The sequence below is a fragment of the Protopterus annectens genome, chromosome 8.part0, assembly GCF_019279795.1.
Source record: "Protopterus annectens isolate FY-2018-M chromosome 8.part0, PAN1.0, whole genome shotgun sequence".
NCBI lineage: Eukaryota > Metazoa > Chordata > Ceratodontiformes > Protopteridae > Protopterus > Protopterus annectens.
The window spans coordinates 1318687327-1318703501 of record NC_056741.1 but is presented as its reverse complement, the minus strand read 5'-3'; the positions used below and the strand labels follow the sequence as shown (position 1 = coordinate 1318703501).

The following is a 16175-nucleotide window of genomic DNA, read 5'->3' as shown; positions in this document are numbered from 1 at the left end:
TGTGTCCCATATAGTATGGAAGCCATTAGGGATCATAGCAAAAATGTAAGCAGAGTTTTACTCCTTAATGTAGCAGAAAGACCAGATAAAATCCTGGGGCAGAATGCAATATTGGTATGAACAGCATATTGGTAAATGTAAAACCTTACTAGGGCAAGTTGATTCACACACATTATTCAAATGGATTACAAAATTTGACTGGTATCTCAAAGAAAAGAATGTGTGGTATGACAATAAATGTTTATTGTGCGAGTCATGTGAAACTGCTTTTTGTGTGCATAACAGTACAGTTCAGACCATTGTTGAAAAGTTAAACTGTAGGGAAAAATATTCTGATGGTAAAGAACCAGATAAGGGTGATACACTTACATTACATTCAGATGTTAAATAGCTATTTCTTGTCACTGTGTTACTCTCCGAGTTAGAACAACAGTCAGTTTACTGACAGAAACCCCTCTAGATCTTGTTACACCTTTTAAAAATATGTACAGAAGTGGAATGAAGCCACTATACAGCAAAAAAAAAAAAAAAAAGAACCGGGACAAGGTTCATGATAAATTGACAAGAGGAGTTTAATAAACTCTTAAAAGACAGACAAAAGCGAGTTCAGAAAGTTTAGAAAATGTATACAAACACTTCTCCAAAAGTGAATAGGGGCCTTACAGTCCTGCAGTCAGCAGAGCAGATGACTGAAAAGTATCAGAAAGGCCATGAAGAATTGCAGGAAAGAACTGAAACTCTTCAGCAGCAGTTACAAGATAAAGAAAATCTGGTTAGTGAATATCATAAAACCTGAATTACAGGAAGATATTGAAACTCTTAAGCAACAGTTGGAGGATAAGGAACAGCTGGTTAGTGATGTTCAGGACAAGCTAATACAAACTAACGGTCAAATTGAACAGCTAAAGGAAGAACTGCAAAAGACAAAGCCAGTGCAGGTCATAAGAGAAGGGGAATTCCAGCAGATTTGTGCACACAGTCAAGGTTGCTACAAAGCATGCCACAGTGGAATGATAAAAACAGATGCCTTACTCAAACATTTTAAACTAGTGTTCCACATAATATATCAAAAAGTAAAAAAAAAGGAAAAGAACAGTTCTAGTTGCATAGAGATCAAATTAAAGTAGTCAAAAGCAGTGAAAAATGAAGTCCTAAAAGTGACATGCATGTCTTTTCAGAAAATAAAAATAAAGCTGCCTAAAGTACACCTGTTTAGAATACGGAAGAGTAAAAGGCAGACAACGGCAAATGTAAATAATTCTGTAAATATTTCCACACTAAGCATGTGTTAGACCAGTATCTATTTTGTTTTTTTTTTTTAATTGTATAATGGCACCAGGGATAGCAGAAACCCCAGCAGAAAAAGCATACAAGAGTAATATTGATAACGTAAGATTGTTGTCTGCAAGGTCTACAAAAATAGCACTCAAGGTAATTTTTTTCTGTCTAGGGGACAAAAATGTCATATTGGAAACCTTTCTTTTAATCAGAATGCAACCATCTGCAACACAGCCAAAGGACAGGTATATGTTCAACTCCCACAATATAAAGTAAATTCATCCTTACAAAACTGGTATAAAATGCTGCAAACTGCAAGGCTACAGAAAGGAAATATATTGGTCTGTACCAATGATTTAGAAATTATTGGATGAAAAAGACGTTGGCTTTTTATTTTTAGAACTGTTAAGACTTGGCTGTGTGGGATTATTATTATCAAGTAATCAGGGTACCATTAACATGTACGGTAGTGGGACAGGAATACCAGAAAACAGTAATACATTTTAATGTCTCATTTCATCTTGACGATAATGCCTGCAGGAGATGAATAGCATGGTATGATACTCTTTTAGGGGGATAAGAACAGGTTAAGTGCCTTAAATTTGACTGAGTTTCCTTTCAGAAGGAATTTCTGCAACATTTTAATGAATCTGATTAGCAGGCTTCAGTTTGATATTGTTACTAAGTTTATAGACTGGACTAAGTGTACATTACAGTCCATGTATGTACAAATGCAGAAAAATTCTGTGCAAGCAATAGTGATGGTAAATAATGAATATACTTGGCATATGCTGTTCAGCAAATAGATACCACAAGCCAGTTGGGTACAAATGCATGGAGATCAGACGGTCTGTACAAATACTTGTACAGGGTGAGTAACACATTATGATACAAAATCAACGATAATGTGCCAAATTGTAGCTTTACCATTGGTATTTGGTCCCCCAGTGTACCCATATCAATATTGGTTATCTCATGTAGAAGGAAATTACTTTAATTTACATAAAACACATAAAATAGAGCATTATACGCATACAACAAATGGTTTAATAAGTGGATAGCATTCTCCAGTGTATGAACCATGATTTTTACAACACTGTAAATCTGTGTAAATGGACAATTTTGCTGTCAAGTTTTGAAATGTTCACAGGGATTACTCCTCAGTTTGTATTGTAACAAATCAAAATATAAGTTTTTCTAAGCAGACACCCTTTGTGGGATGTCTTGGCAATGTTACTCACTTAGTGTGGCATAATGAAACTTGCGTGTTTTACCCCAGAAAGTAAAATGTCTGCATCTGTTAAATGGGAGTCCAAGTATTGCTACTTGTAAATATTGGTCTGTCTCTATAATTAACAAAAATGAGCAGTTAATCAAAAATTTGCAAAAGATAAGTAAGACTATTCTAAGTCATGAATTAAAGTCTGTAATTGTAAAAAAAAAAAAAAAAACTAATCAAGTTAGCTAAGAGAACTAAAGCAGACACAGCCCATAATTGGTTGGTCTGCAAAAGGAAAAAAGTTGTTAGACTGGATTATACACCCAATTGTGGTAGTAATGCTTGTTATCATTGTACTAACTGTGTGGAATTGTTAGCTAAAGGTTTTGTTTCCTTTGTGTTTTCTGTAAATCACAATGAAAATTGTGATCTAACCAAAGAATGCATATCAATGTAAATTGTGTTTTTAAAACAAAAGGGGGAATTGTTAGAATACATTAAAGGGTTAAAAATTTCTTTTCTGAAAATAAGTAGAAAAAGTAAGAAAATATGGTATAATAGTAAGTATGCTGATTGGCATCCATACTATGTGGCATAACTGTTCCGTGACAAGCAAAGCTGCAAAGAGACCTGCAGATAAGGATGACTCCCTGATTCCTTAAGTAATTAGTAGTACAGGTGTGAGGAGGACCAGAGACAGGAACGACTCCCTAAGTCTTGAAGGTTGTCACATAATTCACCTTGAAACAAAAAAAGTCAGCTCATCAGCAGACTGCATGACATGAAGCAAATACTAAAGTATTGACTTCAAAGATTGCTTTCATAAACAGGATCTAAATGGTACCAAAAAATGTATAAAAAGACTGTAAAACTAAATGTTGGTAGCTGAGTATTTTGTAGGAACATAGTTCTGAGGCGCATGGAAAATCATTATCTGCATCTGCATTGAAAAGCAAATCTTGTACAGTAAAAGCTGTAACGTGTAGTGTGTGTCATCTGTTGTATAGATAAGTTGCTTTATTAGTAACTGCACTCAAATATAAGTTTTGCCAAGTCTAAAGTTTACCACCAGGGATCTGCATTTGATTCTAGACCACAGCCAGCTAAACCTTTCTTTCAAGAAGTCTAAGTTCTGGATGGTCACTATACAGTCCATTCTGCCTGTCTTGCGCAAGGACGATTGCCTGTGCTTAGTGGAGCTCGAGGATGCATATTATCATATAAAGATAACAGACACTCCAGGAGACACTTGCACTTTTAGTTAGGGGTCAATCATTATCAGTTCAGAGCCCTGCCCTTTGGACTCGCCACAGCCCTCTGGGTGTTTACCAAATGTATGACGGTGGTGGCAGCTCATCTCTGACTGCAAGGTTTCCAGGGTTTTCTGGACAATTTGCTTCTCATGGCTTCCACGAGGCATCGACTAACTCTGGCAACCAGATATGTCTTCAGTCTATTCCAGCATCTAGGTATCACAGTGAATCCAGCATCTAGGTATCACAGTGAATCTACCCAAGTCAAGTCCTAATTCTACGTGGAAATCTGGAATTCATTGCAATCCTACTGGACACGGTATCAGGGACTGCAGTGCTGCCTCCCCACAGGGTCTAACTCATTCAGGATCAGGTCTCTTTTGTTGGATCTAGCATGCCTGCCTGTTCATTTGATTCTCAAAACACTAGGCTGTATGGCGGTTGCCATTTGGCTGTTTCCTCTTGCCAGGTATCACATGTGAGTTCTCCAGTGGACCCTGCCAGTCCAGTGATCCATTTTGTCACAGCCCATGTTGATGACAATAAAGTTGACTCAGGTGTGCAGGAATCGTCTTGCTTGTTGGCTTCAGTCTCAGGACCTATTTCTAGGCAGGCCACTGTCTTTCCCCGCCCAAGGCCACATTGACCACTGATGCCTCCCTGATGGGATGGGGGACATTTTCAGGGCAGGATGGTTCAAGGCACGTGGTCCCCCATAGAGACCAAATTGCACATAAATGTCCTGGAGACGAGCAGTCCTAAAGTTGCAAACATTTCAGGAATGCCTCCCTCGGACTATAGCAATTCAAATGGACAATATGGTGATTGTCTGGTATGTCGGCAAGCAAGGGGGAACACGGTCTTATCCTTTGTGCAGAGAGGCCATGAGAGTGTGAGAATGGGCAGTGTGTTCCAGGTGCTTTCTCCTTGCAACTCATATACCCAGGAGTTTCAGTGTGTTTTGTTGACAAACTGTATGTCCATCTTGAGTCCTCAAGAGTGGTCCCTTAATCCGTCAGTGGCAAGGCAAACCGACCATTGGAGTCAACCATGCTGCGACCTCTTTGCTTCCCCAGTCAACCACAAATGCAGCAATTACTTTGGCCTGATCCCCCCCCCCCCAATCGGGGGAGTCACCGAAGAATGCTCTTGCTCATGATTTGGCCTCCTGGTCTCCCCTGTGCTTATCCTCCTATTCCCCTAATACCAAAAGTCTTACAGAAAACTCATCACCTGATGACCTCTCTCTCATCCTCATTGCCCCCTTCTGGCCTTGTCAGGTGTGGTTCTCTTTCCTAAGGTCTCATCTGCAGTATCCACCTTGGATACTAGATCCCATTCTGGATCTCATTTCCCATCCCTGGAGGCTTCCACTTCAAAATCTCTGGACTCTTCGTGTAACCACATGGTTTCTATAGTTCCAGTAATCCTTTCACAGTCCAGGCTTCCATCTTTGAGGGGCATTATTTTGGCTTCTCAAAAGACGTCTATAAAGATGGTGTATTTCAGTAAGTGGAAAAGGTTTTCATTTGGGCCAGACAACAGAATCTAGATCTCTCTTCAGCCCTTGTTCCTGATATTTTGCTCGTCTTGTATTCCCTGTTTCAGGATGGGGTGAGTTTTTTTTTTTTTTTTTTTTCTACCATTAAGCTCAAGTTGGCTACCATCTCTAATTTCCATATCGATAATGAGCCTACCTTTTCTTCCAAATTGTGCAAAGCCTTTCTGAAAGGAGTTTTTCTTCATGTACCACCTATTAAGGATCCGTCCCCACCATGGGATTTAACTTTGATGCTGCAGTCCCTAACACAGAAACCTTTTGAACCAGCTAGTTCATGTGATTTTAAATTTCTTTCTTGGAAGGCGGCCTTTTTAGTAGCCATGCCAAGAGGGTCTCGGAACGTGCATTAAGCCACCGTTCATGATCTTTCATAAGGACAGGGTGTCTCTTAGAACAAATCCTTCCTTTCTCCCCAAAGTGGCCTAATCTCAGTCAGTCTGTTCAGCTGCTGGTCTTCTTCCATAATTATTTTATTTTATTTTTTTTTTATTTGCAGTTTGTTAACCAGGAAAGTCCAATGGGCCTAGATGAGCCCTTTTTCAGTGGAGGCCCGGGGAGAAAAGCTCCATATACATACATTATTAATAAAATACAGAGAATTAATACAGGATTCAAATAGTTATTACAAATGTAAACTGACTGGAATTAAAAAATTACATGTGCATACATTATTAACAAAGAATAAAGTTTGCACAACTTGGATTTCATTTAAGCATTTGATGTAGTGGTTACAGTAGTAGTGGATTGATTTGGTATACAGTAGTAGTAGATTAGGACAAGAGATAAGCATACTGTTGTGTATGGAAAGTTACTGTTGGCATAGGGTAGGGTATAGAGGGAGCAAATAGTAAGAGAGATGAGGAAGGAGGAAGCATGGTAAGTATTAGGAGGCAAGTAGTTGTAAGAGTGAGAATAGATGAGAAGTGTAGCTAGAGTAGTTAGAATATATGGGAGAGAGGAGATTACATGACTAGGGAGTAGGGGAGGGAGTCAGGAGAGCAGGAGCATTCCCAAGTTTTTTTTTACAATTACAGACTTTTAATTCATGACTTAGAATAGTCTTATTTATCTTTTGCAAATTTTTGATTAACTGCTCATTTTTGTTAATTATAGAGACAGACCAACAAGAGAGACAGACCAACAAGAGAGAGGAATGAAGAAATATTTTAAAAGAGGAGAGGTTTTGGGTAGTGCGGATATGGGCACTAAAGGAGTTCCATTTGCATGCTAGGGGAAAAGACAATAGAAATGGCTAGCAGTATAGTATGTGAGGGTTTGTAAACTTTGAGGAAATTCTGATTATTGGACCTGAGAGATCGATTGGGGAGATGCAGAGTGAGGGTGGAGGAGAGGGAAGGGGAGAGAGATGGCTTAAAAATGAGTTTATGGGCAGTGCAGAGCTGGAAGAGAGATAACTGGGGAGTTTCAGCCAGTTCAAGGAATGTAAGGCATTGCAGTGATGGGGGGAGGATTTGGAGTTTGTGGCAAACTTGGAGATCTTATTGTAACAGGATGCAAGTTTGACCTTGAGGGTGGCTCGTTGGTTGGTAAGAAGAGGTGCTCCATACATGAGAGAAGGGAGGAGGTAGGTGGTAGAGAGGGTAAGTTTCATTGAGGAAGTAAGGTAACGATTATGGTGGTAAAGCATTCTGAGCTTCTGGTGAGTTTTCCAGGTGTTTGTTTGGAGGCGAGTGTCAAACTTTAGCTGTTCATTGATAATGACACCTAGGAGCTTAGTACAGGGGACAGTTTGGATAGGAGTCCTGTTTTGGTTAACTATGGAGAAGTTGTCTGGTGTTTTTAGATGGGGTAAAGATCACAAGTTTTGTTTTTAGATGCATTTAGAGCTAGGTGATTGTCAAGCATCCATGTCTCAGAGCTGATGAAGGAAAGCTGAGTATCCTGCACGAGTTTGGGGAGAGATTCAGCGGAGCAGATGATAGTGTAGTCGTCTGCGTATTGGACAAGCTTGGAATTTAGAATACTAAGATGGAGGTCATTAATGAAGATGTTAAATAGTAAAGGACCCAGGACAGAACCCTGGGGGACACCTGTCAAGAGTGTCATGGAAGGGAGAGGTACAGTTATTCCACTTGACGGCCTGCTGCCTATTTGTGAGGTAGCTGGAAAAAAACAATTGATGGAAGAGGATGAAAGATTTAGTTTAGAGAGCTTGGACAAGAGTAGGCTGTGGGAGATGGTATCAAAGTTCTTGGATAGGTCTGAGGAGGGTAGATACAATGTTGCCAGAGTCACGTGCCTGATGATGTTGAGGAAGGATAGAAGGGCTGTGGTGGTACTGTGTTCAGGTCTAAATCCATGATGTTTTGGGGTTAGAAGATTGTTATCCAAGAGATAGGATAAAAGTTGGAGGTGAATACATTTTTCAAGGATTTTGGAGATGGGGGAAGAGAATGGATATGGGGCGGAAGTTGGAGGTGTCAGAGTTGTTAACCTCTTTTGTGTAAGGGAATGATAAAGGCCTTTTTGTTTTGGAGCTTTATAGTAGTAGGATTTGCAGTATGAAGCAGTTTGTTTTTTGATTGTATTGCAAAGTTGTTTATATTCAGTATGGAGTGTGGGGGGGGGGGTTGTGTTTTTGGTAGAGCTTTAGAGCTTCCATGTTTATCACTGGTATGCATGAGGGTTATTGTTTCTTTGGAAAGCCAGGGGGCAGTTTTGGATTTCACTCTTTTAGTTGTTCTAGGGGGAGCAAAGTTGTTTAGTAGGTAGGTGAAAGCAGCATTAAAGAATGTGACAGCTTCGTCTTCGTCAAGAGAGAGAGTTTTCAAAGGATTCCAGTTCATTTGTTTGAAGCAGTCAGAGAAGGATTGAGGGTCAAAGTTTGTGAGAGTACGGGTTAGAATATAATTATGTTTTAGGTGGAGTGGGGAAGGTGAGCGTCGTGCGAAGGCAGGGAGGTGATCACTTAGAGAGTCAGGCCAGGTGCCACTGTCAGAAATATTATTGGGATGCGAAACAAGTATCCAGTCCAGGATACTGCCTGAAAAGTTATCTTTGAGTCTGGTAGGAGAATTAACAGCGAAATTGTAAAGGTTAATATTCTGGGTGACATTGGTAGAGTGAATAGCGGTCCAGTTGATGATATTTATGTCCCCTAGGATAATGGTTTAATTACTTATATTTGAAGAGAACCAAGATAGGATATCTTCAAGGATGGGGATGCTGTTTCCTGGTGGAATGTACAGGGCTGCTAAGAATATATTTTGCATTGTTTAGATGTCCACAGACAATTGCATTTTTATTTAAAGAGGACTGAAGAGCTTAGAAAGTCAGACCAACTCTTTGTGGCTTTTTTCTCAGAACATAAATGGCCAGGAGGTTTCTAAAGTGAATATTTCCAGGTGGATTACAGGTTGCATTTCCTTCATTTATGCTAGTTTGCATCTAGAACTAGCCAAACCAGTGAAGGCCCCCTCTGCTAGGTCTGTTGCTACGTCATCAGCCTTTTTCGCTATACTTTCCCTTAATGTGATTTCTGCTGCTGTGACTTGCTCTAATCATCACACTTTCATTTCGCACTACAAACCAGTGAAGGCCCCCTCTGCTAGGTCTGTTGCTACGTCATCAGCCTTTTTCGCTATACTTTCCCTTAATGTGATTTCTGCTGCTGTGACTTGCTCTAATCATCACACTTTCATTTCGCACTACAAACCAGTGAAGGCCCCCTCTGCTAGGTCTGTTGCTACGTCATCAGCCTTTTTCGCTATACTTTCCCTTAATGTGATTTCTGCTGCTGTGACTTGCTCTAATCATCACACTCATTTTTCGCACTACAAACCAGTGAAGGCCCCCTCTGCTAGGTCTGTTGCTACGTCATCAGCCTTTTTCGCTATACTTTCCCTTAATGTGATTTCTGCTGCTGTGACTTGCTCTAATCATCACACTCATTTCGCACTACAAATTGGACTTGGTATCCTACTTCTGTGGCAAAGATGGAAAATCACCCCCTGTGGAAGGAACAGGGCTTCCTTTGGTTCATCCGTGCTCTGGCATAGCCTTCCTTGGGGCCACCCAGGGTACATAGTAGCTGGGACTGTGACCCATCTGTGATGAATAATGACACTGATAGCATCAGATAAAGAGTTATACCATAACCTAGCATTTGTGCTATCCAGTGTCATTATTCATCACATTCACACCCTCCTTCCCCCTCCCTTCTGGGGTTCTGGCGAGGCTGAAGTGGCTTGTGTTTTGCAAGAAGTCTTTTTGCTCCTGTTGTAGATTTTCTACGTTTCAGCAAATTTTAGCAAACTTGATCTGAGGGTTAGAAGGTAGCATGGGGTTATAGGAAGGGGGGAGCTTGAGGTCTGGATCTGTCCGAGAAGTTGCCGTCTCATATCTGAGATCGGATCCTACACCAGTCTGTGATGAATAATGACACACTGGATAGCACAGATGCCAAGTTATGGTAAGTGCATAACTCTTTGAACTTCCCCCTTTTTTTATTTCCTTCTAAACTATGTATCCTCAGATTGCTGAATAGTTGTATCCAGAATTCCAGAGTTGTCAGGGTCAGCTTGTTTTATAGGGGTTGAGTAATCTTTACAATAGACGCATACTTTCTTAAATATTTGCTGTCTAACATTATTTATCAACAGTTCTCCCAAGTTATGCCAGTTGCACAAGTGCAGTCATCCTCAGTTAAGTCTAATTATTACTACTAATAATGGTAAGCAAATCATCCACTTTTTTTATATATGAGGAACACGGATCATTTGTATTATCTAGTGTTACCTTTAAATATACATAGCATTTCTTACACTGTACAAAGTATTTGTGCTTTAACAAATCATTAATGGCAAAGGAATCCATATTAAGCTTCAAATGAATAAAAAATTATAAACAAAAATAATCTGGGTTACCATTCAAAGAGAACGTAATTAAACTTTTGTGAGAAAAATCACACAAACAATATACAGCGAAGTACCAGAGTAAGTACAGTAAAGTTGTTGCTCTGACTGTACAAGTTCTGAAAGTCTGACAAAAGCTGGAATTTTTGTCTCATGCAAATGCGCACAGTTGTTTCTGCTCACTATTGTACCTCTTAACAGTAAAGATCAATAAATTACAAACTGAGACAGGATTGTTTAGACAAGCTCTGGGTTGCCCTGTCTGCACTCTGTGCGACTTTATAGCTAACTAGTGCCCTTAGCTTGCCTAGAGGTTGCCTGTTTAAAACCTATCCCTTTCTGACAACAAGCAGTGAAAATTAAAGGTAAAACTGCAAGTTGTAAATCTTCTTGTCTACAGGCTATCCCTTTTTTCCTATAAACAGTGGTAAGAAATAAAATATAAATACAAATAAAACTTGTCTTACCAGGCAACTCCACAGACAATCACAAACCAATATAGTACTGTCCAGTTGGATTCTGTAGATTTATTTTAAGGGCCCTTCAGTTATGGGCCAGTTATGGGCCATGATGATTTCAGGTGTGCTTGACAGCAGGGGGCAGTAGTGTAGTTGTAGTATGAAAGTGATGGAGTTGAGCAGTAGACTAGCATGTGCAGTTAATAGCCAGTCATTTGGCTTTCTGCAGCAAGAGACATTGATATTACAGTAAACTCTCAGTTAACTCAAGCAACCAGCACTCTCAAGCAACCAGAAAAAAAAAATCGAAGAAATACAGTACAATTTTCATGTGTTGCACTTTTTGTCGTCCCCCCCAACAGAAACACCTTACGTTTTTAGAGTTTTAAAAAGGAAGATAGTAATAAATTCCCTTTCTCCCCAACCTGAGAACAAGTCAAACCAAACAAATAGTACAAGGTACAGTATTAGGCCTGTTTATCATAGTAACTCTCAAGCATCCAGAAACTACAGTTATCCGGCATTTACCAATCCCCGTGGGTGACAGTTAACTGAGGTTCTGTACTGGAGAGGAGAATAATTTTGCAGATGTTTAGGATAGTTTGAATGGCTGTAATGCTTTGAGAGTTGATTAGGATAACGACTGGTAAAGTATAGCATAACCAAGATGTTAAAGGGCCTATCCCCAGTGGCCCTACTGAATTTGAAGGGAAGCTTCCTGAATTTGTAGATTATTGTGTTTCAGAATATTAGTAGTATGACTTTTTTGATATGAGATCTGAATGCTGGTGGGCCAGAATAGTGAGAGGATCAGCTTTTTACAAGCATCCACATCATATAGTCTGAGAGGCGCCAAATAATAATTTTTTTTTCATTCTCTGTCCCCCCCCCCCCCTACACACACACACACACACACACATTTGCTGACGATCAGGCCCTTCTCCCTTTGGTCTTGAGGCCATTCATTCTACTGACTGGTTAAGTCCTGTATAAAGGTGAATGCTAACTAGAGGGGACTATAGTTATCCATGGAGCTTGCTTCTGCTGGTGCAGGTTGTAATGGTGACTGACATTAAACCCATCCTCTGGCTAACTTCCAAGGACATTCACACCACAGCAGTGGTTTACTAAAATCCTCGTGTATGACATTCTAATGAAGGGTACTGTCACTAGTTATCCCACATCTGCTGTGTTGCCTACAAGCTTATGCTTGCTGGTGTCATACTGGTAGACTGGGATCGCCCTTTTGCCTGCAGAATTGGCAAGCTGGCAGCCTCTTAAGGTTATCCTGCACCACCTGACTGTTCAAAATCTAGGCTATTACTTGACCTCTGGTCAGTTAAACATTTTAATGTTAAGCATCCGGTCCATTTGCACCTCCAAAGTGTTTTAGTACACTAAAGGAGATAATCCACTTAGCTGTCACCTGCCTCACCTAAAAAATAATCTAGTCACTGATGAATATCAAGAACAAACTTGGCCATAGTTGCTGATTTTTATTATTTTTTTTGTAGAATCTCCTGTACAAAGAAACCTACTTCCAATCTGTGAGGTCAGAGGTAGCATTAAATTAACTGTGGACTAGTGCAAGGTAGTGTAGTTAGTTGAAGGTTACTATTTGTTGCTGCAATGTGCCAGGAATCCTTCTAGTAGCAGAGATGCATCAAGTTTCTAATTGTCATTCTCCTGTATTTTGTGCTTGCCTGCTCTAACCCATCTTTTCAGTAGATCCTTTAAATTATTTAGTTGTGTTTTATTTAAAAAGTAACTGATTTTTGTATTTCATTTGTGTTGCAGATAAACCCCTGCTACAGCGTAATGGTTCTTCATGCAGGTTCCATAAGTAACCACTTGGAAGAAAATGAATTCAGTGATAGTAGTATGGAATTGTTTTCTAGAGATGAACATTTATTTCTGAATGAAGAGGAACAGTCTCCGTTGCCATGGAGCCTGCCAGAGGAGTGCAGCTTCTGTGGCCGCTTGTTTAGAACATCCAAGAGTCTAAAGGCACATCAGCGTGTCCATGGTACAGAAGCTTCATACAGGTGTCATGAATGTGGCAAGTGCTTTACACAGCCCTCTTACCGTGAGAAGCACATGAGGGTGCATACAGGTGAGAAGCCTTACAAATGCACAGAGTGCGATGGAACATTTAGTTGCCTGCCTGCTCTCTATCAGCACCATGAGATTCATACTGGGGAGAAACTCTACAAATGTGGTGATTGTGGCATAAGTTTTTTTGATTTTCGCTCTTTCAGGAGACACCAGAGAGTTCATCGACAGCAGACCACATGCCTCACTTGTGGGAAGCAGTTTGACTGTCTGGCAAAACTTGTTCGGCACCAGAGAGTTCACACAGGTGAAAAACCATACAAGTGCAACTTGTGTGAGAAGAGCTTCACTCAGCTGGAAACTGTAAAAGCCCATCAGAGAGTTCACATCAAGGAAAAACCACATAAATGTGGTGACTGCCAGAAGTGTTTTGGTAATGTACAAGCTCTCATTGTTCACCAGAGAATCCATTCTAGACGAACTCCACATAAGTGTGCTGACTGTGGCAAGATATTCTACTTTCTTTCTCGGTATAACCGTCATCTGTTGATTCATACAGGGGAGAAGCCATTTGAGTGTCCAAAGTGTGGAAAGAGCTTCAATCAGATGTCAAACTTCCAGAGACATAGTCGTATCCATCTTGGAGAAAGACCATTCAAGTGCAGCAAATGTGAGAAAAGTTTCAGCGAGTCTTCTAACTACCATCGACATCAGCAGCTGCACATGGGAGAGACTCTTTATACACTGCTAAAGGACCAAGGAGGCACCATTAGAGATGCTGAAGGCTATGAATGTATCGAATGTAGTGAGGTCTTTCCCCAAGAGCGAGAACTTCATGATCATTATATGCAGCACGCTAGAGGAGAACTTTAACTATGGAGGAGTTCAATCTGCAAGTTTAAACAGAGACATGATTTAGGCATTTTCTTTTAACTGAGACAGATCTGAAAATGTTTGCAGATCTTAAATATAAAATAAGCTAAGCTAAGAACATGTTTGTGTAAGAATGACTAGTTGTGTTTTTTGATCAAGAGAATCTAGATAGCCATACTGGACCAGTTTAACAGTTCTTTTCGTTGAAAGTTCCTATTTATTATGTAACATAATGACATTCTTGTAGCATTTAGGATTTATAGGTTTAGTTATAATTTAGCAAGTTTGAATGCACTTGGTTCTGCTTTAACTTGCATTGAAGCTATGGAAAATATTCAGTTCTATATCAGAAATGCAAGACCTGGAATTGTCTCGTAATTCTGAAAATTACAAAAGAAAGAGAACTTTGAAATAGTGTTTAAGAATTTTTGCAGGGGAGTTTAGTCCTCTTGCACTCTTCTTGTGTGTTTGTAGATTTTGAAACAGTGTTTAAGAATTTTTGCAGTTGAGTTTAGCCCTCTTGCACTTGGAACTCTGATGTTCTGAGCATCACAATTATTTATTTATTTTTTTTTTAAATATCCTGGACCTTGAATATTCTTGTACATGGTAATATTTTTCTAATTGGTTTTGTGAAATATATTACTGCACATACATTTATTGTACTTTGAAAAGAATACAGCACTTCCTTAATAGCATAAACTGTGGTGAGGTGGAGATTTTATTTACAGCACTTATGGGATGTATTTAGTTTTGTTTCCATTAATTTTTAATTATTGTTATGAAATATTTTTTCTTGCACAGTCTGTTCTGAGTAATGCAGAAGGGCTTGCAAAGAGATAATTCATAATTTTTCAGATACTGTGTTCATAAATGTTTCTGGCTGAACAAGTGACTTACTGGTGATACCCTATTATAGTAACTGAACATGGGAGCCAACTGAAGAGAAAATTCAAAGTAGTTCACCAGCCAGAGTTGGGGAGTTAGCAGCATTCTTGCAGCTAGAATTGGGTGTTTGAAGCAGTCTTCTTTTCTGAGAGGTGTACTCTGTATGTTCTCCAGTTTGTTATTCTTTCCTGTTGTCTCTCTGCATGGATATAGTGTGCAGTTATGGTACCCGAGTGTCCGAAGTATATCAGGAAGTCCCGTCATTAATGTATTACCAAAAGGCCCTGACATGGTGCTGTACTTAACAGGTTATCCAGGAGTCATCCATTGTCTGGTATACCTCATTTAGTATGTTGCACCATTGGAGATGGGTAGATAGCTGGTGTACAAGATGCAAAAGGAATAGTAAAAAAAAAATGTTTCTGCTAGCTTTCTTCGGTAGCTGTTTAATGAGTATTACTGTAGACCTCATAAAATGTAACCAGTATCACCCCCCCCCTTTTTTTGCACCAGTTATCCTGTTCCTTTGTATTTGTTTTCTAAAGGTGTTCCTCCCATTTGATAAAAATGTCCCCATTTGTACTAATTGACAGACATTTGCTTGTACAAGAAGGTATACCAGGCACACATTGAACCTGCAGCAGTAGACTAGGAGATGATGCCCATGAATACCCTTTTTTTTTTATTTTTTTTATTTTTTATTTTTTTTAACAGAACAGCTTCTTACTGTGAAAACTTGTGAAGCTCATGAAAATCGGTTGGTTAAAAAAGCTACACTGCTGAAGTGAAGATTGAAATGAAGTCTGGGAAATTCAATAGTATCCTAACTTGAACGGTTAACAAAAAGCTTAAAAATGTGTAACTCTGCTTGGCATTGTATAATATAAAGGATGACTAATGTCCAGAATAAATGACTGTCAACATTTCTGTATTTTGTTTCATTGTTTGGCCTGCTTATTTTTGCCGTATTTAAATTAAAATTTCTAAGATTTGATATGTGCTTCTGTATAGTGGAAAATGTACACACATCTCCCAGCAGGTGTCAAATTTTAAGAATATATGTTATAGGGCTCACAAGGCAATAATTTAATTTTTCATTTGGGATGATCTGTTTCTTGATTTACGCGATTTAAAAGTCTTGTGCCCCTCATGAGCAATCTGTTAAACTAATGTGTTTAGTTTAGTATAGAATTTTTAAGAGTTTTGTTGGTCTGTTTGTTTCCTTCTGCAGCAGCTTTCCCAATAAAAAAATATCAATGTGAGCTGCTTACATATTCTTGAAAGTGCTGGGAGAGGTCAGTGCATTTAAGGTGTGTAATTCTGAGACTTACTAGTGCGAGTCCCGGAACAGTGAGACTGTGCGAAAATGTGGGTTTGCACATACTTATTTCTAGGCCACTGTATCTCAAGAGTATTCCCTTTTCTCCAGCAGTATGGTGATCTCTGACTTTTATGTATGAGTAGTGGGGAATGTGGGGGAAGTCGAGTTTCAGGAGTTGAGGCTCAGGGGATCAGATTTGTCCAGTAGTATATAGCTGGTTTGCATATACCAAGTCTGAGATCACTGTATCAGAGTACTTTCTGAGTTATGGTGTTCTCCCTTGAGGTGCTATAAATAATGGAAGTGTGGGAGTGTATTGGGGCTGCAAAAAAACTTCTTTAAAAGAAGAACAGAGGTTGTCAGCATTCGGTGTTCTCCTGTATTTTCATTGTCTTTTT

The 16175-nt window shown here is 39.5% G+C and overlaps 1 protein-coding gene across 4 annotated transcripts in view; it reads left to right on the top strand.

Annotated features, from left to right (window-relative positions):
- Positions 1–15381, top strand: part of LOC122809383 (zinc finger protein 501-like) — a 47109-nt gene extending 31728 nt beyond the window's left edge. For all 4 annotated transcript variants that reach the window (XM_044080838.1, XM_044080840.1, XM_044080839.1 and 1 more), the window contains exon 2: positions 12441–15381. In XM_044080838.1, the coding sequence (XP_043936773.1) occupies positions 12462–13568 (1107 nt within the window). In that variant the 5' untranslated portion in view covers positions 12441–12461 and the 3' untranslated portion in view covers positions 13569–15381. The remainder of the gene's footprint in view (positions 1–12440) is intronic.
- The last annotated feature ends 794 nt before the right edge of the window (positions 15382–16175 follow it).